The 22,063-nt window shown below is 36.7% G+C and overlaps 5 protein-coding genes across 9 annotated transcripts in view; 2 read left to right on the top strand and 3 right to left on the bottom strand.

Annotated features, from left to right (window-relative positions):
- Positions 1-59: 59 nt before the first annotated feature.
- On the bottom strand, positions 60-3,741 carry Mif2 (mitochondrial translation initiation factor 2). 2 transcript variants are annotated; one of them, XM_076906616.1, is made up of 11 exons: positions 3,653-3,741; positions 3,180-3,324; positions 2,805-3,118; positions 2,566-2,726; positions 2,217-2,443; positions 1,864-2,134; positions 1,467-1,720; positions 1,112-1,394; positions 891-1,055; positions 674-814; positions 60-471 (listed from the first exon to the last, which is right to left on the bottom strand). In XM_076906616.1, the coding sequence occupies exons 1-11, from the start codon at positions 3,724-3,726 to the stop codon at positions 299-301; spliced, it is 2,208 nt and encodes a 735-aa protein (XP_076762731.1). In that variant the 5' UTR covers positions 3,727-3,741; the 3' UTR covers positions 60-298. The 2 variants fall into 2 exon arrangements, with proteins under 2 accessions (XP_076762731.1, XP_076762732.1); XM_076906617.1 differs by having other exon boundaries at positions 3,689-3,741.
- Positions 3,742-4,110: 369 nt separating this feature from the next.
- Positions 4,111-5,418, top strand: LOC143430133 (uncharacterized). The gene is made up of 6 exons (XM_076906133.1): positions 4,111-4,191; positions 4,258-4,414; positions 4,503-4,651; positions 4,723-4,948; positions 5,021-5,197; positions 5,261-5,418. Exons 1-6 carry the CDS (start codon positions 4,153-4,155, stop codon positions 5,395-5,397), a joined length of 885 nt encoding a protein of 294 aa, XP_076762248.1. The 5' UTR covers positions 4,111-4,152; the 3' UTR covers positions 5,398-5,418.
- A 237-nt stretch (positions 5,419-5,655) lies between these two features.
- On the top strand, positions 5,656-7,256 carry Non3 (Ribosome production factor 2-like protein Non3). Its single transcript, XM_076906700.1, has 5 exons — positions 5,656-5,799; positions 5,918-6,050; positions 6,125-6,564; positions 6,651-6,795; positions 6,878-7,256. Exons 1-5 carry the CDS (start codon positions 5,777-5,779, stop codon positions 7,091-7,093), a joined length of 957 nt encoding a protein of 318 aa, XP_076762815.1. The 5' UTR covers positions 5,656-5,776; the 3' UTR covers positions 7,094-7,256.
- Positions 7,257-7,290: 34 nt separating this feature from the next.
- Cysrs-m (cysteine--tRNA ligase-like protein, mitochondrial) lies at positions 7,291-9,671 on the bottom strand. The gene is made up of 7 exons (XM_076906699.1): positions 9,339-9,671; positions 8,958-9,253; positions 8,684-8,879; positions 8,312-8,574; positions 8,094-8,230; positions 7,887-8,009; positions 7,291-7,632 (listed from the first exon to the last, which is right to left on the bottom strand). The coding sequence occupies exons 1-7, from the start codon at positions 9,581-9,583 to the stop codon at positions 7,306-7,308; spliced, it is 1,587 nt and encodes a 528-aa protein (XP_076762814.1). The 5' UTR covers positions 9,584-9,671; the 3' UTR covers positions 7,291-7,305.
- A 4,770-nt stretch (positions 9,672-14,441) lies between these two features.
- Positions 14,442-22,063, bottom strand: part of LOC143430413 (neural cell adhesion molecule 2) — a 275,084-nt gene continuing 267,462 nt past the window's right edge. For all 4 annotated transcript variants that reach the window (XM_076906696.1, XM_076906695.1, XM_076906697.1 and 1 more), the window contains 4 exons: positions 16,207-16,494; positions 15,740-15,834; positions 15,161-15,433; positions 14,442-14,884 (listed from right to left, as the gene is read on the bottom strand). In XM_076906696.1, the coding sequence (XP_076762811.1) occupies positions 14,807-14,884; positions 15,161-15,433; positions 15,740-15,834; positions 16,207-16,494 (734 nt within the window). In that variant the 3' untranslated portion in view covers positions 14,442-14,806. The remainder of the gene's footprint in view (positions 14,885-15,160; positions 15,434-15,739; positions 15,835-16,206; positions 16,495-22,063) is intronic.

Raw genomic sequence — 22,063 nt, 5'->3', positions numbered from 1 at the left:
ATTCTAAGATATTACGAGTTTTTTTTTTAAACTAATGTAGAGGCAAAACAATTACATCTGTTTGAAATGAAAAAAAAAAGTTCCATCGATAAAAATGTGAAGAATAGCAGTGTTCCATCACAAATGGCAATAATAAAGAAATTTGTACTTACATTTTGTAAAAATGCATTTTATATGAGTAACTTAATTTCCCGTTGATAGAAAGGTAAACAGTATGTTGTATTATGTTGTGTATTTTTTTATTTCGCATTGTATATATATTCATTTTGCTACTTTTTAAATACAACGATATATCGAATTAAAATCCTGGATTCCAATCGATCTTTTGTTGCACCCTACTTATTTTAAAACAAATAATAATATCTCCAGGTTGGAATGATATTATTGGATCCTCAAATCTAAGACCACATTCGAGACTAGCTTCTATTGTAGACTTTTCTTCTTTCAAGTGTCTCATTGATACCAATTTTCCTACAAATAAAAATATTTAAGTACTTTTTCTTCTTGACTGAAAATGTGCAAAATGTGCAAAATGTGTCCTATAGTATTAAAAATGAAATGGGAAATAAAGTGAAGATAAAATAACGACTGACAATTTTTTCATTTTAATTTCACTGAATAAAGTAGCAATAAGGAACATTAGTTATATGAATACTAGAAATAACATATCTACCTGTGTAAATATCTTCACCGTTTCTACTTATACGATACATTCCAGATTTCAACAAAACTCCTTTAGTACACAGACAACCTGCTACATTTACTATCTGCTTTTTATCTTTTATATCAAATACCTGCAATACTTTTCCTTCCCCTACATTAAATCAAAGGACAATTATGTACTAACATATGTTTATCACAGATTATAATAATAATGATTAAAATAGTACCCAATATCTTTTCAACATCAATTTCAGGTAGCACTTTATCAATTTTCTCTTTAATATCTTCAATAAGTTTATACACAATGTTGTGAAATCGAAGAGTTACGCCTTTTTTCTTTGCTTTTCCTTCTATCGTTTTATTTCGTCTTATGTTAAATCCATAAATAATTGCTGAAAACACGTAAATGATTTAAAGTGCTCTATAGTTATTATAAATTTTATATTACCATTAAATGTTTCTGCCAATTCTATGTCAGACTCTGTAACAAATCCGATACCATAATGAACAACATTTAAACGACATATATTATCATATGTATATGTATCAATAATATCTAACAATGCTTCAACACTTCCCGCAACATCTCCTTTTATAATGATATTAACTGCAGGAACAATATTTTCTGTTGCATGCTCTTTTTTCTGCTCTGCCAACTTTTCTTTTGCCTTTTTTATCGATCTTTTGTCTTTACCAAATAACCATCTTATTCCTAATATTTTTTTGTATTCCTGTAATTACAATTTATAAGCAATGTATACGCATGTATATATCGTATGATATTGTGAATATTTTGATATTACGATAAGATGTTCCTGTCTTTTCTCGTCGGCAATCGTTTTATGTTCTATAGCTAGAGCTTCATTGTGCTGTTTTCCCCTGAATTTTAAAACCTCTTGCAGTACTTTGTCATTTTGCACTTCTAGTATTTCATCGCCAACATTGGGCAAAATTTTCCACCCAATAGTTTGTACTGCCTCGGACGGTTTAGCTTCTGTGACAAGATGGCCAGAATCGTTGAACAGAGCTCTCACTTTTCCATATGCATGTCCAGAGACTATTAAAACAAAAAAAAGTGTTAAATTTTTTGAAATGTATTATACTTCTACATTTTATGTGTTACTTTCTACATTCCCTTCATATATGCAATTATTGTAGGAAGTTGTACAATTCTATAAAAGTTAATATCATTTCTTTTACCTAACAAACATCCTTTCTTCAGAGTACCACGTTGTATTAAAGCTGTTACTAATTTTCCGCGACCAACATGATTGCTACACTCAATAGCAACAGCTTCCACTAAACCTGTAGGATCTCCCTTTAAATTCATTAATTCAGCTTGTAGAATTATAGCTTCTGTTAGTTCCTCTAAATTAGTTCCCTTCAAAGCAGATATCTGAACACATTGTACGTTACCGCCAAGTTCTTCAACTACAACATCATATTCTGCAAGTTCTTTTTGTACCCTTTCCTATGAAAAATATAAGTTAAGAATATTAAAATTTCGTGAATTTTTACTTTAATATGAAATATTAAAAACTTTAAATCATTACTATATTAACGTTAGGTTTATCAATTTTGTTGATAGCTACGATAATTGGAACATTGGCATCTTTCGCCATTTCTATACTTTGTAAAGTTTGATCCATAACACCATCATCAGCCGCCACTACTAATACTACAATATCTGTTACAAGTGCCCCTCTATGCCTCATAGCTTTGAAAGCTGCATGTCCAGGTGTATCCAAGAATGTTACACGTTCTCCAGACTTCAAGGTTACTGAATTTCATATTAAATTATATTTTCTTTTAATAATTATTACACTTAGTCGCTGCATCTATTTCAGCTAGAATTGTCACTAATCTTATAGATACATTTTTAACAATCAATTTAATACCAACCATCAAAGGCACCTATGTGCTGCGTGATACCACCAAATTCTGACTTTACAACAGATGTATTTCGCAACGAATCGAGCAATGTAGTTTTACCATGATCAACATGCCCCATTATTGTCACAATTGGATGTCGCCTAACCAACACAGACTTATCCGGAGGTGGTCTAGACAGAATTAAACGTTTTAAATATTTGATAAAACTGTTACCATTGATTAAACAATTAAATACATTAATTCTATACCGTTTAGTAATATCTTTATATTTCGCTTTCTTTTCTTCTATTTCTTTTGGTACAACTTTAGCTTTACCACCAAGTCCTCTAGCCACTCTTGATATCAACATTATATCAATTAAAATACTATTTTCCTTGAATATCATTTGCCTATTTTGTAAATGTAAAAGCTCTAAAACATCACTAACGTCCCTCATAGCCGAGTCGGCCAATTCCTGGACCGTCATTTCCTTCCATACTTTTATCAGTGGCAATGATTTTTTTACAGACTTTTTAAGGGCAATATCAAACAACGTTTCTTCGTTAAATAATAGTTTAGATTTCTGAAAACGATTTGTAACTTTATTTAAGTAAACTCATTTGCGTAGTATATGCAAGCTGTACCTTTTCTTCCTGAGCTTTTCTTTTCTTCCAAAAAGGTGCCGTCACATGGTAACATCGATACCGAAAGTGATATACACTCAAAATCTGAGAAGAACAGTTTATGTTCTGTTCTCTCCAAATAATATCTGCCAATTGTCTCGGTAAACTGAAAAGAAACTACATTTGCAACAAATACGTAAAGCTACGCTTGAAAAGTATAAATTCAAATCATATCGAACTACATTGACCATATATTGAACGTGCCGTATCAATAATAAGATGAAATATATTATAACCTCAATAATTCATCAAATTGTACGATTTGGATTTGATAATAACGATGACAGTAACTTTTAATTAACATTAAATTACGACAATAGGTTATGTTTGAAATAGATAACATTTAACGAGTAAACCGCGATAGTAAGCATTCTACATGAGAATATACACTTAACACATTGCATAATAAATGTATGTATGAAATGAAATCATACTTGTGATTCATGAGATTAGAATGAAATATAAAAAACCTGCACTGAATATAAGCTCTAACCATGGAAGCAGCCATATTCGTCCTCGCGTTATAACATTAAATAACAAAACCTATTGTAATACAGAAATATATTGTCATACAGCACTAAGGTTACTTCCACTTTCCAATTACGATCTCAAGTATTTTCGATACTTTCACGTAGATTCGTGGTTCAAGTTACATTATTGACTTTAAAAATATAAAATAATTTCTTCTATACAATCTTTTTTTATTATTTCTCCGCTATCTCTCCGAAAAGTGCTCAAACCGGTCGCACATCGCTGTCGACAGTGAAGTGAACTACCTGCGATGATGGTAGCCACCTCATAGGAAAGTATTGGAACTAATCGCAGTTTAGTTTCGTCGATTTACACAGAGATGGCGCCACGTGTGATAGATTGAAGAGAGAAGTGCCGTTTCGTTTCAGATTTCAAACGTAATTAACGTTTGAATCGAATTATCATGAGTAATGCAACTAATTATCCATCTTGCATAAAAATTGTAAGTAACATAGTAATAACAGTTACAAACGAAGTACAGGTTATGAACAGGATTAATATTTTTCAGCCACCTACGAATTTAAAACAAAACATGCAGAACGCAATGCTTCCTCAGAAATTTGACATAAAGGACTCTCAATTACTTTATAATGAGCTGATATCGTTAGCAAATCGAGTATTCGGCGAAAGGAAATGGAGTCATTCTGTTACTAGTCAAACAATCGGTATACGTTCGATTGATATATCGCTTCTTTATTAAAAATGTGTAGAGTATTTATTAATTTGTAATCCGATGCGTTGCACACATTTTAGATTTTGTCGAAGCTTTTATGGGTAAATACGTGTGTGGCTGTGCCACATTTATTAGGATTCAATTGCACGATGGAATGTTTCACGAAGACATGGGATACTGTCACGCGGAGGGAGCTATGAAAGGTCTATCGATACATTCCGCTAGAATTGTATGTTTAATACTCGATTAGTTTATGAGTCTGTAAATCGCACAATTATTTTTTTCTCCGATTGTGCTTAGGGTTCCCATACGGATGCTTTCAAAAGGGTTTTATCGTGCTTTGGTAGCGAAATGAAAACTGAGATACAAAAATTGTCCAAAAATATACCAAATGCATATACGGTCAATGATGAGAAGGAAAATTTCAACAATTCTTTATTTAGTCTACCCTCTGAGATGTTAGAACCGTGCGCTCAATCGACACCGCTTCTGAATTCAAAAAATAATGAAGATAAAGGGAGAGCAGGTTCTTATAAATAGAAATCTTGCGATATTTGATATTTCAGCAAGGTATTTCATCGCTTTGTATACATTCTAGATAAGTTTGTGAAACCTAAAAGCCCAAACGATCAGAAAGGGCAAATGCAGGTGGAACAATCAATTGTCAGAAAGAAAAGTCCTGTTGTGGAGAGAGTGCAATCTATGGCCACAAAGTTTTCGAATGATATGGAAAATTTTGATGATAATGCTCAAAAAGAACCGGATTCAAAAAGAGGTAAATTAATTAATATTCCATCGCCGTAATGGTGATATTACAGTGGATATAAATGATTTTTAGCATTAAGCGAGGAAGAACTTTTACGATTAGAACGAAAGCGAAAGCAAATGGAGAAACAGGCTGAATACAAAAGGTTAATGAAGGAGAAGGAACAACAGAAGTTTAGTGAAAATAAAAAGCCTTATCCTAAATATTAATCATTAAAATTAAGTAAAGACTCTTAATTTCTATACAGTAGAGTCTTATAAATAAAAACACCTTTTTACTCTGATATTTGATAGTTTATCGCGAATATATGAAAGAACACATATTATTTATAATATTAATTGTACATATGTTATATGATATATATCTGTACACAAGTGCATGTAAAGAAGAAATACAAATTTATATGATACAAATAAATTACAAAGCGCCATCTTGTGGCAAGGCATCTAATTTCTGGTACAACTGCAGATTACCGCAACACGTGCATTGTTTATAATATAGTGACATGTTTCAAATAATAAATATTTATAAATCTTAATACTCTTTCAATACTTAAAAAAAAACAGTTTTTAAGTTATAATAATCACAATGACTGTAATAAACAGAGTGGTGTAAGTACCTTTAATTCTTAAGTGTTATGATACACTTTGGTTAAGTTTAAAAATTACACGTGTATTTACATACATATATTTACAACAAATTTTAACTCTTACATGTATTAAAATGCAGAAAGCCTACTACCCACAGGGGTAAGAGGGCTATTGTAAAAAAGGAGCCGAAATTAATAGAAGATAGTAAACAGACTTTGTGTTTTAAAGGGAACAAGACGTCGCAGATTGTAGTAGATTTCATGAAAAATTTGGTGAGCGAAGTTATAAAACTTTAACGCGATGTTTCTTTAGATTGATATTTGTCAAAATGAATGTTTGGTTTCAGTACGATTTAAAAAAGCCAGATGCAGTGATGATGCAAAAGAAAAATGATATACTACCATTCGAGGACATTACGAAAATCGAAAAGTTCTGCGTGAAATATAATGCATCGCTTTTTATGATTGCTTTGCACAATAAAAAGCGACCGCACAATTTAGTACTGGGAAGAATGTATGAACATACATTATTGGATATGGCAGAGTTTGGCGTGGAGAATTATAAAGGCTTGCAAGATTTTAAAATCGCAAAAGTCTCGCAAGGCATTAAGCCTCTGTTAGTCTTCAGTGGAGAACTTTTTGAGAATAACCATGAATTCAGTAGGATTAAGAATTTGCTTGTAGACATGTTCCAGAGGGAACCGGTTGAAAAGATTAGGCTGCAGGGTCTTGAACATGTTTTAAGCTTTACTGCTGTAGAAAATAAAATACTTTTACGTAGTTATAGGTATGTATGCACATCCTATACCCTTCTTCTTTTATTGTTAAATGTTACTTTTTAAATGTAATTTATTTAACAAAACTGTATTCTAGGATACTTTTGAAAAAATCTGACTGTAGAATACCAAGAATTGAATTAGAAGAGATAGGTCCTAGAGCAGATTTAATTTGCAGACGTACGAAACTTGCTTCTGAAGATCTTTTTAAACAAGCCTGCAAAAGGCCAAAGGAACTTAAGGTATCCTATTTTTTATTTCATAAAATGTCATTGTATCATTTATTTATTTTGGTCAATTCATTTGATTAATGCTCGAATGTAGATTAAAAAGAAGAAGAATGTATCTGTGGATAATTTTGGAACTACCTTTGGCCGTATACATGTTGGGGCACAAAATCTTAATAGTATACAAACAAGAAAGATGAAAGGATTAAAAAAGACAATGGCAGAAAAGAAAGCAGCACTAAAAAGGAAAAACGACAATAATAATGATGATAACTCGAAAAAATTAAAAAGTACAACCGATTCCACCGAATAAAAACAGCTACTTTCTTTTTTTACTAAAAATTTAATATTAATTTACAACATACAGCATTCTGTTTACTTTCGTTTAGTACTTCTTAATACTCCAAATAGTTTCACTTTTCTGATCCTGGAAACAAAGACGCAATATAAACAGTACAGAATTTAAAAAGCAAATTAAATAAATATCGTTCCCTTTATGCAAATAATGTATCAATTTTTTTAGTGTTAAATTCTATTTCTAAGAATTATGTTGAGATTTTGTATAAGGATGGCGATGTATGTCCATAATACCTTTATTATTACTCCGCAATGTGAAAGATCTGTTCGTAGTTCATCGCATGCCGCGAGTAAAATTTTATCCTTTACATCGTTTTCCAAAGCTCTGTTACGAACGGTACGTCTAAAGTTTACGATACATTGGATGAGATTGTTTATTCTTTGATCATCTACAGTCGTAGTTGAATTTGAAACACCAAAGCTTGAAAATGTTGACGATACATAACTTGAGACCGCAGCTATAGGAGGTATGCAGGTACAGTTGTTTTTGATATCCTATGTTAAATAAAATAACAGGATTTAAACTATTTCCTTATTAACTATTATTATAATAGAATATCAAAGAAATCACTTTCGAAATTACTATTGATCAATTCTCGTTTAGTTTAATGTTTAAGAAATATTTTAATGCAAATGATTATACTGACGAAATGTTGGATAGTCGTTCATATATAAGTATTTGATAATGCGACTGAGTCAAATAGACTTTTATTGTGCCAGAAAATGAAAATTATTAAATTTAGATTCACCTGAGGGTCATGTAACATTTTGTTTGTTACATTAATTAGATTTGTAAGTGACTTCATAGCATGCGCAGTATTAAAATTATCCGCTAGTGCAGTTTTAACGTTAACTTTCGTTTCCTCCAAACACTATAACAAAATTGTTATTTCAAACGGTTAATGGATGAATATATTTATACAAAATACAATGAAATGAAGGAAAATGAAACTGACACGAAGTAATGCAGCTTCATCAATATTACCAATGTTCCATCTTCCAGCAACGTAATTATCACAGTCATTGATAAAATGTTCAATTTTATGTAATGCTTCTACTGCAAGATTCATCACAGTATCGGAAAATTCAAGTCCTGAAAATGCATAATAAAACAGTTTTTAGTATTCATATAAAATGTTATTCAGTACTTATATAAATTAATGGAAATTTATACCATTTCTATAATTAGACAGTAAACAAAGTATCCTTAAATGATTTGCTGTATATTTTTCTAGGAATTTTCTTATACTGATTGTGTTTTTAAGACTTTTAGACATTTTTTCATCCTTTATGAACAGATGTCCAGAATGCAACCAATAATTTACCCATTGTTTGACTTCGTGATAAGAACACGATTGTGCTTCTTCATTTTCATGATGTGGAAAAAGGAGATCTGCACCACCGCTGTGAATGTCTATGGAATTTCCAAAAACTGTGCTAATTGAAATATAATTTTTGTAATTTAATTACAGCACGTAACATAATACGTAACGAAATATTATAAAGATGATGTTTTTGCTTCCCGTTACATAATGTAAAATATCACCTTGCGATTGTACTACATTCTATATGCCACCCTGGTCTTCCAGGGCCCCACGGTGATTCCCAAAATGGTTCATCATGTTTTATTTTCCACAGGCAAAAATCTGTTGGCGATTTCTTATCGGATGGAATAGTATTTAACAACGGAGGTGTTAATTTTCCATACATTCCGTATTTATTCGTGTCAAAGTAAACAGATCCTTTGAAAAAAAGATACCATCATTTGCTGTAACTAAACTTGATAATTCAATTGTTATTTCTTGTGAGGATAATTTTACCATCTTTTGAGATATAAGCATTGCCTTTCTCCACAAGCCTTTTTACAAATTCAATAATTTGTGGTATATAATCGGTAACTCTGCAGTATAAATAAGGCTTAATAACATTTAACATTTTCATATCTTCTATGAACTCATTCTCATAATGTTTCCCCACATCGCTGTAACTTTGTTTTAATTCTTTCGCGCGGTTTATTATTTTATCATCTAAATCCGTTATGCACATGACCATTAAAACATTTATATTGAAGTGGTGCGATAATATTCTTCTGATAATATCAGTATTCACATAAGTTCTGTAGAGAGTAAAAGTTAATATACGTTTAAAATTTATTCCACTGCTTGATAACTCGAAAGTAATCACAGAAAATAATATCTTACACTGCGTGTCCAATATGTGCTGAATCATATACAGTTGGGCCGCAAACGTACCAAGTCAAATAGTTTTTGTCTTTCAATATTAACGGCACTTTACATTTTGTTATGGGATTATAAATTGTAATATTCGTTTCGTATCCGGCAGGTTTTAGCCATTGTATTTGGTTCTTTAACTCTGTCTCGGTATGTACAAATCGATGCACCTTATGCAATTTGTAACGAAATGCATTTTTCATAAATGTATACATAGCAATATTTTTTGTCACAAAACATTAATACTGTACCAAACAATTGTTAACTTTGTTATAGTTAAAGTACTTAGGCTGTGTTTACTTCCGTGATTAATTCACCATAGACGATGTATTATGTGTACTGCAGTCATCGATGAGGTGTAGAAGGTTTCATTTTTATCGTAAATGTCACAGTAAAAAATTACAGGTCGAGGGTACGAATAAGAGATGGAGAAAGACAGAAAGAACTGTGAAGTAAAAGAGAACTTTGAAGATCTAATAAAATTAAAGGTACGTTTCTTCGATTAATCAGTATCAATTTAAGTAAATTAAGTTGGAAGTGATGTCCAGTGACGTTCAGTAGTTTTATCGTAATTTCTCGTATATTTCAGCAGTTTTATTATAATTTCTTGTCTATTTTAGTAATCTTCTTGTATTCTCTTGTATATTTCAGTAGTTTTATTGCAATTTATTTGATATTTTCTGTTTTAGAGGTAAGAGAGAGAAGGATATATAAGAAAACTATAAGAAAGAGTGAGACAGATGATACTACCCTGCTGAAGAACCCCTGGCGCCATCTTTGTGAAAAGTGCTCAAACTGGTCGCTCAGCAATATCGACAGCGAAGTGAACTACTGAGAACTACTAGCGCCATCTCTGAGGAAAGTAATGAAACTAATTACCGACCTAGCTTCAGCTTTCTTCAAAGAGATGGCGCTAGTGCTTCAGCAGTTCACTTCGCTGTCGATAATGCTGAGCGACCAGTTTGAGCACTTTTCACAGAGATGGCGCCAGGGGTTCTCGAGTAGTGTAGTAACATCTGTCTCACTCTTTCTTATAGCTTTCTTATATATCTTTCTCTCTCTTACCTCGAATGCGGGAAATATAAAATAAATTGCAATCAAGCTATTGAAATATACATCTCGACAACACAACTTTGCACAGTAAGAGCACTGTGATGTCACATTATATATTTATATTATTTATAAACAATATATATTAAAAAAGATATAAAAAGAAATAAAAAAATTCGTGAACGAACGGGTAGTCCTGGTGATACTCCTTTGGCGTTACAAAACCTGAGGGTATCATCGCGATGCGGTGTTTTTTTAAATGTTATGCAATTTGTTGTGTTGTCTGGGAATATTTGAACTTGTAAATTAATTTGATAAGTCACAGGGAAATTTTTTTACGAGGTTCTCTCGTTTAATGACCGGGATTGGTCCTTTTCGAATTGCTAGACGGGTTATTCTTTAATTAAAACATTCGTTAGTAATTATTGAATATTTATTGAGCCTTTATGATGGTTTAAAAGGTATAAAAGTGTTCGTACAAGCTTATTATTATTAATTACTACAGTTCATTCATTTACAATACATCTTATATAACTAAAACTTATGAAAAGTAATTGGAATTGTGAAAATAGTGATATAAATGCATAGAATAATGTATAATACCGACTAAATTATTTTCGTAATTTCGTCCTGGTTTCAATCGAGGAACTAGTGTCTATTGTTCGAAGAATTGTTAGTCGTTGTCTTAATTCTACATCGAATCTCGTTCGCTGTAATTATATCTGTTATTAGCTTTATCGTTTGTTTTCGAGAGAAATCCGGTTGCTTTAGGAAGTTGTTGCTCTTCGCTAATAAGCGGCACAAGAAATCTGCACACACAATAAAACATATTAATAATTATTGAATCAAATGAGAAAAGATGAATAAAAGTGAATAAAATTTCCAATCAGAGATTAAAAGACGAACTGACAACGAAGAAGTCTTCTACAGAAGCTAGATGCAATGCTTATCCAGAATAGAATGAAATCGGAATTAAAAAAAAAAAAAAAAACGATCACGAAAGTACAGTTTCATTGACATAGGATATTGCAAACACTTAATGTGCAATGTTAAATACTTTTATTACACATATGCTGCAATCACTATTATATTTTTAGTGTATTTATAATATCCAGATAACATCGTCTTACGTCTCTATACAAAAATAATTACAATAATAATCGTTATTGGCATAGGCAAAATCGTTATTTATTGAAATTTATTGAGCACAATTATTTTTTTTTCTTATTTTACACAAGTAAACCTATATTAAAAGTCATTTAAAATTATAAGATCTTAATTATCCCTTATAGCATTACGCACGTTTATAGGCGCGTACGCTTGTGTATATTGTATTATTTATATTTAAATTCATTCTGTGTAATACCTACAACGCATACTAACAATATATCAAAGTCTTTTGTTACACTGGTAATATGAATTTCTGACAAAATACGGAATATTTCCCCTTCTCTTTTCCCTACCCTTTCGTTTTCCGCCCCTCTTTGTCGTTTTTCCGCCGTTTCTACTATTTTTTTTTTTTTTTTTTTCTGCTTTTTCCCTTATGTTTATCATCGCGATGTTACGTTTACTTTTATTACTCTATCTCGCATACGCGAACAATTCGATAGCGTTTAAAGAACATTCGAAAGTGTAAATTGTTTTCACGCGTGCTTATTCAAGAACCCTGATCAATTCGTGATTAATAAGAAAATTTCGCTGGTAAACAGTTCGTGATGCAATCGTCAGTTAAGGGAGTCGAAGGTTGTTCGACTTGCTAGATCAATTGCTGTTGTTTCACATTTATTACTCGTACGCTATTTCCCTCCCCTCAGAGAACAAGTCGCGCAGAGGCGATGATTTGAAACATCGCGTGTAACTGCGTAACGCGCCCGCGAACTCGTCTGACAGGTTTTAAGTTCAACACTTCCTTCGGTCAGATTAGTCGATTTATATAAAAACGGTATAAAATTCGTATTATGAGTCGAGAGCTTACGAGATAATGCGGAATCGATCGAATGGAAGAAACGTTTAAATTGGATGTTAAAGGACGTAAGTAGATGTAAAATGTTGTCGACTAAAGTAATAGTAAATGGTATGTTAGAATGCTACGTTATCGATAGTTGTTTGCGAGAAGCGCGAGTTTGAAGAACTGAATTCCTTTATATAAGTTTGAATCACCGTTTCCTCCATAAATTCGAATCGTTAAGCTTGAAAGGAACGTGCGCGATCTGGCCGCGAATAATGGAATGCATTGTGTGCTGCGTTGGTTTACAGTTTTTCTTGGAAATTCTGTATTGCAATGAAACAATTCGGGAAAAAGTTCAATGTGTCGTTTATCGATCGCAGGCATACAAATAAGAAAGGAATGTCAAGCTCGAAGCACTAATAGAAGAAAAAAATCAGCTGGAATAACGTCCGTGGATGTATGCATCATGCATATACTCTCCATGGTATGCAACACCGTCGAATTATTTCATCGAGTAACGCTGTTTTGCGTTATAATAATATGGCACATATTATATAATATAAACTTTGCACATTTCGATCCTCTCTTCCCTCCTTTTCCTATTCTCAGTCTTCTGAACACATATCCGCGTAAAATATTACGGAATGTTCGAGAATTTCATTCTCGTTACAGTTCAACCTTCCCTCTCGTCGGATGTGCAACTCCTCTGTCGGTAACTCGTTTACAACGTAGGGTGATCATATCTCCTCCTTGTAACTAATACATCCGTTTAAGTTACAAAATGATACTACAACTACAATAATAAATATGAAATAAAGAGCACTGAAAATGTTCACAAATTAAATAGAAACTAAATACTAAATATGAAATCAACTTTAGTCGAACTAAAATTATATTAAAACTAATGTGAAGATAAAATTATAACTTACATAATGTTAATATGTAAAGTATCCTAGACGCTAATATAAAAAAATTGGACTGATAATTAATAAACATTCCTTAACTTATATTTAATTGTAAACTTCGCTACTAAAAACTGATACTTTGGTTGCGATACACTTTCTGCATACAAAATTCGATGGAAACTAAAGAAAATTGAGAGGAATCCTTCCGGCTTTTCGTTTCCCTCGGGATCCATCTCATTTAGCGTACGTAAGGATACGATCACCTTACTATATAACAGTTTCTCTCTAACTTAAACGCGTTACGGCTAAATAAAGATTAATTAGTACGCGAGTAGCGGGTAACTGTTTCATTAAAGAAAGAAGAACCATACCCTCCCATTAAGGACGGTTAAAGCTTCATAAATAAGCAACGATCGAACATACAGAATGAGTCTAATATAACCAACAGTCGCGTATAATATATCACCTCGAAAATTCACAATTTCCCTTTTCCTTTTTTCATCTTTAAATTCTATCCACGATTAAATAACATTGTTATAATAACACCGCATTTCTAAATCTGTACACGGAAATTTTCGCGTTGTGTGTTCATATCCAACAATAAATAATTAAGTTGCGGGAAAACATCTCGAGACGCCTTAAGTTTCAACGCATACTTAAACATACGTATGTATATTTATATCTATGTATATATATATATTTTTTATCATAATTCTATCGTATCTCTACGCGAATTATATTCCGCAAAAAAAACGTAATACTGAACAGAGAAACAATTGAAGATCCGCCGTCTTGATTGTACTTCGTGGCATCGCGAACAACGCGTTACACTTTATGAATCGAAGTCGAAGTGTGTCCAATGGGAACGCATTTTTTTAATAATTTTACCGATCGAATCGATGAATCGCGGCAGGAAATTTCGCAGTCCTTCGAGGTCTTCGTCTCGTCTTTCGCGTGCATTCTGCTTCTCTTACGGACGGTTGAAAAGGGCCCGCTAATTTGACGCTCGTCGATAATTAAGGACATCATTACTGCCGATCGCTGCGCTATCGGTTGTTTTACCCGCGTAACAGAAATAATCAATCTTAATCAGGGTGTCGTAATCACGATCTCTCGACGAGATTCGATCGAGAGAACGCGATCCGTCCCCTCTCGCTTTACAGTTAATAACTCTAATAGAAATCATCCGGAAAGCATAATATATAATATATTCGTACTATAGTCCGCGCAAACATTTGCGTGTGCTTTGTTTCTTTTTTTTTTTTAAATTACTTTCATCGTTCACCGTTTACTTAATCAGAACCTCCCGTAACATTTGTACGAGAAAGTTTAACGATAACACATCGTACACGCCGTCCCGCGTGAACCGGATACGAGCAACGTCGTGCGACAGTTCCCTCGATCTGTTCTCTCCCCTTCGTTTCTTATCAAAGAGTTTAACTTCATTTTTTTTTTTGTTTGTTAATTAACGGATGCGTCGAGAAACGTGCATAAGAGTGAAAACGTTGCGTCGATCAAGATCGAGCATTTTAGAATCATGTCGTTGGCGTGCTCGAAGCTGGCGGCGTATCGGTGCGCCATATGGAGCTACCCGACTGACTGATCGTGGTGATCTGCGAACAAAATCGTAACCAATTAGATAGAAACTCTTTCAATAATAATTCCAACTCAAAGAAATCTCCTCTGCGACTCAATTGGTAAGAGCAAATAACAAACCATCTAGTTTAAACTTTGCATTCAGCTTTTCTCATATACGTATGCATCGAATATGAACCATCGACCAATGGAAATCTCAATGAAAATCGAACGCCTAACTAAACAGTTGCAATTGGCGTTACACGGGTTGTCCCCGTAAATAAGTCGAACGACAGAGGTCTATTAATTGTCACCTTATTGTCGTGTCCGATTAATGGAGTTTCTGCCGTGGTCTCGTCGCCGCTACGACTCATGTACGGATGCGGGGGCGGCACATAAATCGGCTTAGAATGACTGGAGACTTGCGCGTAAATCGTCGGTTCCTGGATTGGCTGCCTGCGCGTCAGAGTCGACATGGCCAGCAGTTGAGGCCGCTGAATATTGGATACCTGTACCGGCTGATAACAATTAGGTGGTATTCGTCGGTTGCCCCGGAGCGACAGCTCGGCGTACGTTAGCTCTGATCCCTGGAAAACGAGAGGGGATAATTCGTTAGCGATTATGCAAATTGCCGTCTAAGCGATTTAATAACCCGACGCGGATTACTTCGTCCACCGTTTCGTTCCACGACGCAATCCGATGGAACGCTTTTTAAAACGATTCGACGACGCGATAACTTGAAAAAGGAAGCGAGCATAGAAAAAAAAATTGAAAGCGCGCTGAAATTCTCTGTTGACGATATTCTCAAGTTTTTAAACTTCAATTTTTTAACTGCGCGTCGTACTCGAGAATGTACTAGGGTTATTACTTTAATTAATGCGATTCGCACTTACGTTGCTCGCGTTGGTGAAGGTACTCGCGTCCGTTCGTTGCTGGTGTAACACGTAACGCGGTGAAGTGCCCTTGCACAGTTCGGCGTAAGAGTTTTCTGGGGAGGTACGAAAAATAGTTGTTAATGCAGTAAGTTCTTCAACCATCCACTTAAGTGTAGCTGGGCGAGTGTATAATCTGGCAAGTTATCGCAAACTATATAAACTATCCAACTAGAGAGAGAGAGAGAGAGAAAGAAACTGAATCTCGTTAATAGGCCATATATCTGAACGTAGTAAGCTAATTACCGTAATTTCCTTTATTCCTGATATCTAACCACATTAAAATACGCTGTGAAAAAAAAAAGATCAAGGGCCAATCGTGGTGAATAACCGAGCCAAGGTCATTGCCCGTTAGCCAACCCCTCGAATCGTTAGTCACGCGCTACCAGACTAGGCCAACTACGCCGAATGCTCATTAAATTACCCACCATTAGCGTGTGGAATTATATCGGGGTCCTTCTCGAAGCTCTCGATGCTGTCCGAGTTGAGAGGCAGGGTCGACGATTTATCACGCGGCGAGGAGCTGCCGGTTCCGGACGCGGCCAGGTTCGCCATGCCCCCGTCGTCGTGAGAGTCCTTGTCCTCCTGTGGCCTCGGTCGATACCGTAATCTCACCGCCAGGACTATCACGAAGATCACCAATAAGAGGCCCGCCGTTGCTCCGACCACCGCGCCGAGCAATGGCCCGGACAGCGACAGCATCACCGGTGTCAGGGCTGAAAATCGCGTCGAGCGTCGTGTGAGTCTCTCGTTTGGCCTGCTTCCGCCTTTTTTTTTTTTTTTATCTGGGGACTTCGTCTGTTCGAGGGACCAGAGGATAGCTGCCGAGAAATATCTTAGAACCGCGTCTTCTCGCGGTTACGTACACCACTCGTCGGAAAGGAGAATTTTTTCGGGATGTACGGTCTTGATTTTTGATCCAACGACGGCGGTGACTTGGAAATTTCAAGCTTCGCTACTCTCATACGTTCAGGAATGTCTTCTAATAATACAATTAAATCACGATACTTGTTAAATACTTTGATGTTGGGATGTAGATAACATCGTATCGTCGAGGATTTGTGCACGTAAAGACTTGTGCGCGCAGTTCGAAAATTCAAAGCGGATACGAGAAACTATGTAATCGATACTATCGACACCATTCGAGATCTGATTGTTTCTCTACAGATTTATGCAGAAATGTAGTTAGCTTGTGCAGAGGTTAAATTGTCGAGAGAGAATTAGATGCAACTCGACGATGCGAGTTTTATTAGCATTTAATCGAAGGACTAAGCAGTTGAATAACTGGATGATAAAGAACAGACCGAATAAGTGGAACGAGACCACGTTTTATTACCCTGGTGGAGTAGGTCTGGTTATAGTCAGGCCAGTAGAGTAGAATCGTCACTGATCGGGCAAGCAGATAGACTCGGTTATAAAGAGCCACGTCTACCGCTGCAAGTAGTATAGATACGTTTTACTCGGACGGATAATGAAATCGACCGGAGCCTGCATCCGGTTAACGAATCAGAATAAGGGGCAGATTTTACTATCTTCAAAATCCTGCGGGTCCTCTTCGTACACCCTCCTCCTATCCTCGAAACTATTATTCTAACTAGTTTCTCTTTTTTAAATTTAATTAAAACGAACTGGAGTTGTTGGAACGCCTCAGGCGGATAAACTGAATATATCGGAGGGCATATTTGTTCAGAATACAAGTAGCTGAAAAATCGTACGAGTTCTAATGGTCTGTTTAAAATATGTCTCGGATAAGAAACACATTAAAACCTCGAAATGATCGCGTCGCGAAATAAAGAACGACACGCAGATATAAGAAATTCAAACAACGCATGGACGCGGTTATGATTTATAACTTGCTCTCGCAATTTCTGGCTGGTAGTTTGATTTACGTCCTCGCAACGGCGTCCCAGCTAATAATGGATTAACATCCCGATAATAAACGAGCCCGAGGCTGATTAACCATGGTTCAATGCGTGTTTCGTATTTAGCCGTCGATGATTATGGAAATGAAGTATCATCGTCGCGGTCGATCGTCGTTTCCTCTCGCGAAAGTGTTCAACGAAGGACGATCGCGTTTCCGTAGGCGAGAAGTAAGGAAAATAGCCGCGCGAACCGTTCGGGACGTTGTATCGTTTTTCGTGTCATTCTATAAATGTTTCACACGCGTTCGATGCTCTATCGGGGGATACATCGAGCGATTTTCACCAGCGATGTACTATTTTTCATTTCCGTACACGGCCACCGCGTTACGCGTATTTTACACTGTGAAATTTATGAGACACGCGTCAGCACTAAATGGTTCTTTAAACGTAAAATATTATTTTTTGTTAGAATCTTGTAGGATCTTTATTGATCGCACGGAAATAGATTTGATCGAAAGTAATAGAAAACTGTTTCTTATTTCAAATTTTCATAAAACGGTACTTCGATTCTTCTTTAATTTCCAGCAGAGTATCGATGCCAATCGTTTCGAGCGGTACAATTATGGTACCTACGTTCTGTTAAAGCTACTTTCGCGCTTCAACCAACGCCGTCCACCATGACAATCGCCACGAGTGGCAGTGAAAAGAAGCCGTGCGTCATCTAGGCATGTTCCACATAACGAGTTACCGTAGCAAGGCTCCACCATTCGCATGCAATGACAAAGGTGTCTACAGAGGGACAGGTGAAACACAGATCTACGATCAGAAGCGAAAGCGCGGCACGTTGCAAGCAGAAAGTGTCTCGTGATGTGTGCTCTTTCCGGGCACGTGTCTCTCCACTACTACCCCCCATGAGTCACAGTGTGCTCTAACCTCGTTCCATTTGTTCCTCGACGTCACGCCGCTTAATCTTACCGCTCCATTCATGCGTGAGAAAAATAACAACTTCGCCCAATGGAAAGCTATCGTTTCACGGAACGCCACTTGACCCAGTAACGATTAATTTCAAGTATATCCTCGCGGGAGTCCTAATAGCTTTGAAGAGGATCGTTCATCCCCCAATAGTTACGTCACGTTCGTAGGACAGACAAAAAAAGAGGGCGCGCAAAGTGACCGTCGAAAGGTTTCTCTGTCCGCCGCGTAGAAATCGTTTTCCCTCGGACAACAACAACAACAATTTCGCAGACAAATAGGGTGGAAGGATGAAAATGGACCGTTCAGTGCACCGCTGCCTCGGCAAATGAACGAACGGAACGCGTCAAATAAATGATGACGTTCTAAAAGCGTGCACGGATTTTTAGCTGGCCAGCCGGAACACCGCGGCAACAGAGACAGATATTACGGTAGCGAAAGAAAGGGACGTAGGTTGTGACACGGTCGTAAAAGGGGGCTCGTAAAAATGTACGCTTCCGGGGACGCGATCGTAAAGGCACTTCCGCTTCAATCCTTGCCGTAGTTGCCACTATTCGAAACTTTCGCTACGATAAGTTCGACCTCCGCCGTTGTTAGACAAATCGACTGCGGAATAATGCTGGAAATTGTTGAATTGAATTCCAAAAACGATCCGAGGAAGGTTCATAAATTATTACGTATAATTTATATAACGAGGTATTCGTTCTTTGATATCAGCGTCAATTTCCATCGTTGTCCTTTTTCCACTTTGATATTCCGTTTTTCGGGAAATGTAACGTTCTCCTCTGATATTCGCGTTTGATTTTCGAGCGTTACACGATATATCGCGGCGTAATGACGTTAATCGCGGCCAATTCGGAGCGTCGATTTCGTTTCGGCGCCAACTGTCTCGCGTGGATTAACCGAACCGGCTAATTTCGGATTAATCGATTATATCTCCGCGCCGGTGTAACGCTGCCACGTCCGGTCGTGTTCGTGTCCCAGCCACGCGGTCCGCCCTCGGTTGATCGAGCTGATCCGTGTATATAAGTGGACGTCCGACCGCCAATTAGCCGATTCAGTTTATTCCATGACGATCGCGGCTGTATTTATGTTGGGAACCGATCGCGGTGCGCAGACTGGACGAAATTCCACGCTTTTTTCACCCCCTTTCCCTCTCGCGTCACTCGCGACACTCTTGATCAGCTGCGTGAAATTAACTGCGATTTTTACGTGAAACTATTATTTAGGGAATCATAGTTTTACGGTAACCGCGTTGAAGCTAGATGGTTAACTTTACCTGGTTAATTTTACGAGCGAACTAGTTCAGAGCGTCTTGAACGGGAGTTCCCGCGTTAAAACGCGATTATCCCGAGGCGGAGGTCATGTTTGCAGAGATCGTGAATTATCGTTAGGTTGGCAATGAATCTGGGATTCAGATGCACTGTCCAGAACTATGTTTGGCACTGAAGTTCCAGATTAATCAAAATCCACTTAAATTCACGAACTCCTCTAAACGAGTGGCCCCCTCCTTCTGGCCTCGTGATTCTAAGTTGATATTAAACGCGGAGGGTCGTCGTTCGCGGATTTAACACGGCCGAGGGTTCACGCTTTTCTGCTATCCCCAAGATGGAAGCTAGTTAATTCGAATGCAATTTTATATTTCTCCGCTACGGTTCTCTCTCGTCGCAGATACATTTAATTCGCGATTATTTAAACGTACAGCGAAGAAGAATTAATTATGACGTTTAAAATTCACTGAAATAATCTGCAAAATGGCTACCCGGAGAAATATTTCTTCTAATTCGTTTCTAAATCTCAAGAGGAGGTCTCTAATTAATTTCTAAATTTCAAACATTCACCACCATACTGAAATCATACGACTACCGTTGCTCTACACTATAAGCTATAAGAAAAAACCCCTAGAGTAACGCTGGCTATATCAGAACGATGAAATCAACGTTCCAATCGATTAATTGCTCTAATGAGGCGCGGAAAATACGAAACGCGCTAAAATGTGCCTACGTATACAAATATAAATCTTTCCAGCATCGAGTTAGTCGCGTGCTTTCGTCCCTTTTTCTCTAATTCTAGCCTTTCGTCTCGTCGAGGGTCTTCGTTTTTCCCTTTCCCACAGTCTCGTGACGCGGAGGATCGTAGTTCAGCCGCAGACCAATTTCAGTTGAACGTCCTCTGGATGGTTCGCACGTACAAGCGGTTGTCTTAGTGGTGTCCCTTGGAACTCAGCAGTTCACCGACTTCGCTCCTGTGTACGTACTAACCGTTCGCAGGATGTATTCGCGGCCGCCTTTCGCCACGAATTGGCGGAGGAGCCATCCATTTGCATATTCGCGTTCGCGTGCACGAGAAAGAGGGAGCGAGCGAGAGATACATGTAAAGAAGCGTGGCAAGCTGAAAGACGGTTTGCAATCAGGTTTCTTGGCCCGTTTACGATTCACTTTAACAGTCAACACGGCGATGGTCACTTGATAATCACTGATACCTCACGCGACGTCGACTAATGTACAAATTTAATCAGCGCAGATGCTGAAATTCTGATGATCATCTTTAATCGTCGATGTAAAGTCGTTTCTAGAGACGAGTATAGTTTTCGAGGTCTTCTCGTTTATCAGATCGTACTAGTTGACAATCCGATTCCTTAAGCTATCTTTTTGATGCTCAGAGCATTCGAGGGAACCGAAACTACGAACCAATAAGAACCATTTATGAAATATTGAAAGCTTAAAAAAAAGACAGGTGAAAGACGCGTCTACTATGAAGTGGACGAGTCCGTACACGAGCTGTTTCATTCGACGAGAATAGAATATAGCACGGTATTTCTATTCGATCCACCACGAAAAACGTAGAAGTATGTATCCTCGTGAAAACGAGCCGTTTCATCATCCGAATGTTGAACGACACAATTTCCCCGATATAAATCGGCGATCAGCTGGTGGATTAATCTCGAACACTATTCCCGTCGATCGAACGGATCCGATAAGGTGATCCAACGGTTTAACAGCAAAATTGAATTCTATTCAGCCGCCAACCGGTCAGCCAGGATTAGTTTTAGAATCGCGCTGGCACACATCGCCGCGTCCAGCTTCGACTGGGACGAGAGTGGGCGACCCGACGATTTCGTTCGGTTGTACACGATGTTGATTCGTGTTTACGCTGTAACGAATCCGGGTACGGTTAATTCCGACGTAGGTGAACGTTAATTTCGGATCAGATTTTCAGTTGGATTTGCGGGGATGATCCGATGATTTAATGATTAAAACAGGCAGGTCGACCGATCGCTGCATGATCCCGGATTAAGTCTGGATTATGTTTGGCTATCGTGAATTTCGGATTAGCTATCCGGACACGTTTGACAGCATAATTTGATACTATGATGTTACTGCATTGACCGATCCAATGTCGAACGCTGATTTAACTGACAGCCGCACGCGAATCTGGATTTCTATCTACG

The sequence above is a fragment of the Xylocopa sonorina genome, chromosome 13 (genome assembly GCF_050948175.1).
Source record: "Xylocopa sonorina isolate GNS202 chromosome 13, iyXylSono1_principal, whole genome shotgun sequence".
Lineage (NCBI taxonomy): Eukaryota > Metazoa > Arthropoda > Insecta > Hymenoptera > Apidae > Xylocopa > Xylocopa sonorina.
The sequence above is the reverse complement of the archived record's forward strand: the minus strand, read 5'-3'. Positions and strand labels throughout refer to the sequence as shown.

Excerpts from the sequence above, each read along its gene's own strand:
- Mif2 (XM_076906616.1), bottom strand. The coding sequence starts at position 3,726 with ATGGCTGCTTCCATGGTTAGAGCTTATATTCAGTGCAGGTTTTTTATA. Across the intron at positions 3,325-3,652 it reads TCTAATCTCATGAATCACAA|TTTACCGAGACAATTGGCAG; the intron begins GTATGATTTCAT and ends GTTTCTTTTCAG. Across the intron at positions 2,444-2,565 it reads GCACATAGGTGCCTTTGATG|TAACCTTGAAGTCTGGAGAA; the intron begins GTTGGTATTAAA and ends TATGAAATTCAG.
- LOC143430133 (XM_076906133.1), top strand. The coding sequence starts at position 4,153 with ATGAGTAATGCAACTAATTATCCATCTTGCATAAAAATT. Across the intron at positions 4,652-4,722 it reads CGATACATTCCGCTAGAATT|GGTTCCCATACGGATGCTTT; the intron begins GTATGTTTAATA and ends GATTGTGCTTAG. Across the intron at positions 4,949-5,020 it reads TGAAGATAAAGGGAGAGCAG|ATAAGTTTGTGAAACCTAAA; the intron begins GTTCTTATAAAT and ends TATACATTCTAG.
- Non3 (XM_076906700.1), top strand. The coding sequence starts at position 5,777 with ATGACTGTAATAAACAGAGTGGT. Across the intron at positions 6,051-6,124 it reads TAGATTTCATGAAAAATTTG|TACGATTTAAAAAAGCCAGA; the intron begins GTGAGCGAAGTT and ends GTTTGGTTTCAG. Across the intron at positions 6,796-6,877 it reads AAAGGCCAAAGGAACTTAAG|ATTAAAAAGAAGAAGAATGT; the intron begins GTATCCTATTTT and ends GCTCGAATGTAG.
- Cysrs-m (XM_076906699.1), bottom strand. The coding sequence starts at position 9,583 with ATGTATACATTTATGAAAAATGCATTTCGTTACAAATTGCATAAGGTG. Across the intron at positions 9,254-9,338 it reads GCACATATTGGACACGCAGT|AACTTATGTGAATACTGATA; the intron begins GTAAGATATTAT and ends TACTCTCTACAG. Across the intron at positions 8,010-8,093 it reads ATGAAGCTGCATTACTTCGT|TGTTTGGAGGAAACGAAAGT; the intron begins GTCAGTTTCATT and ends ATTTTGTTATAG.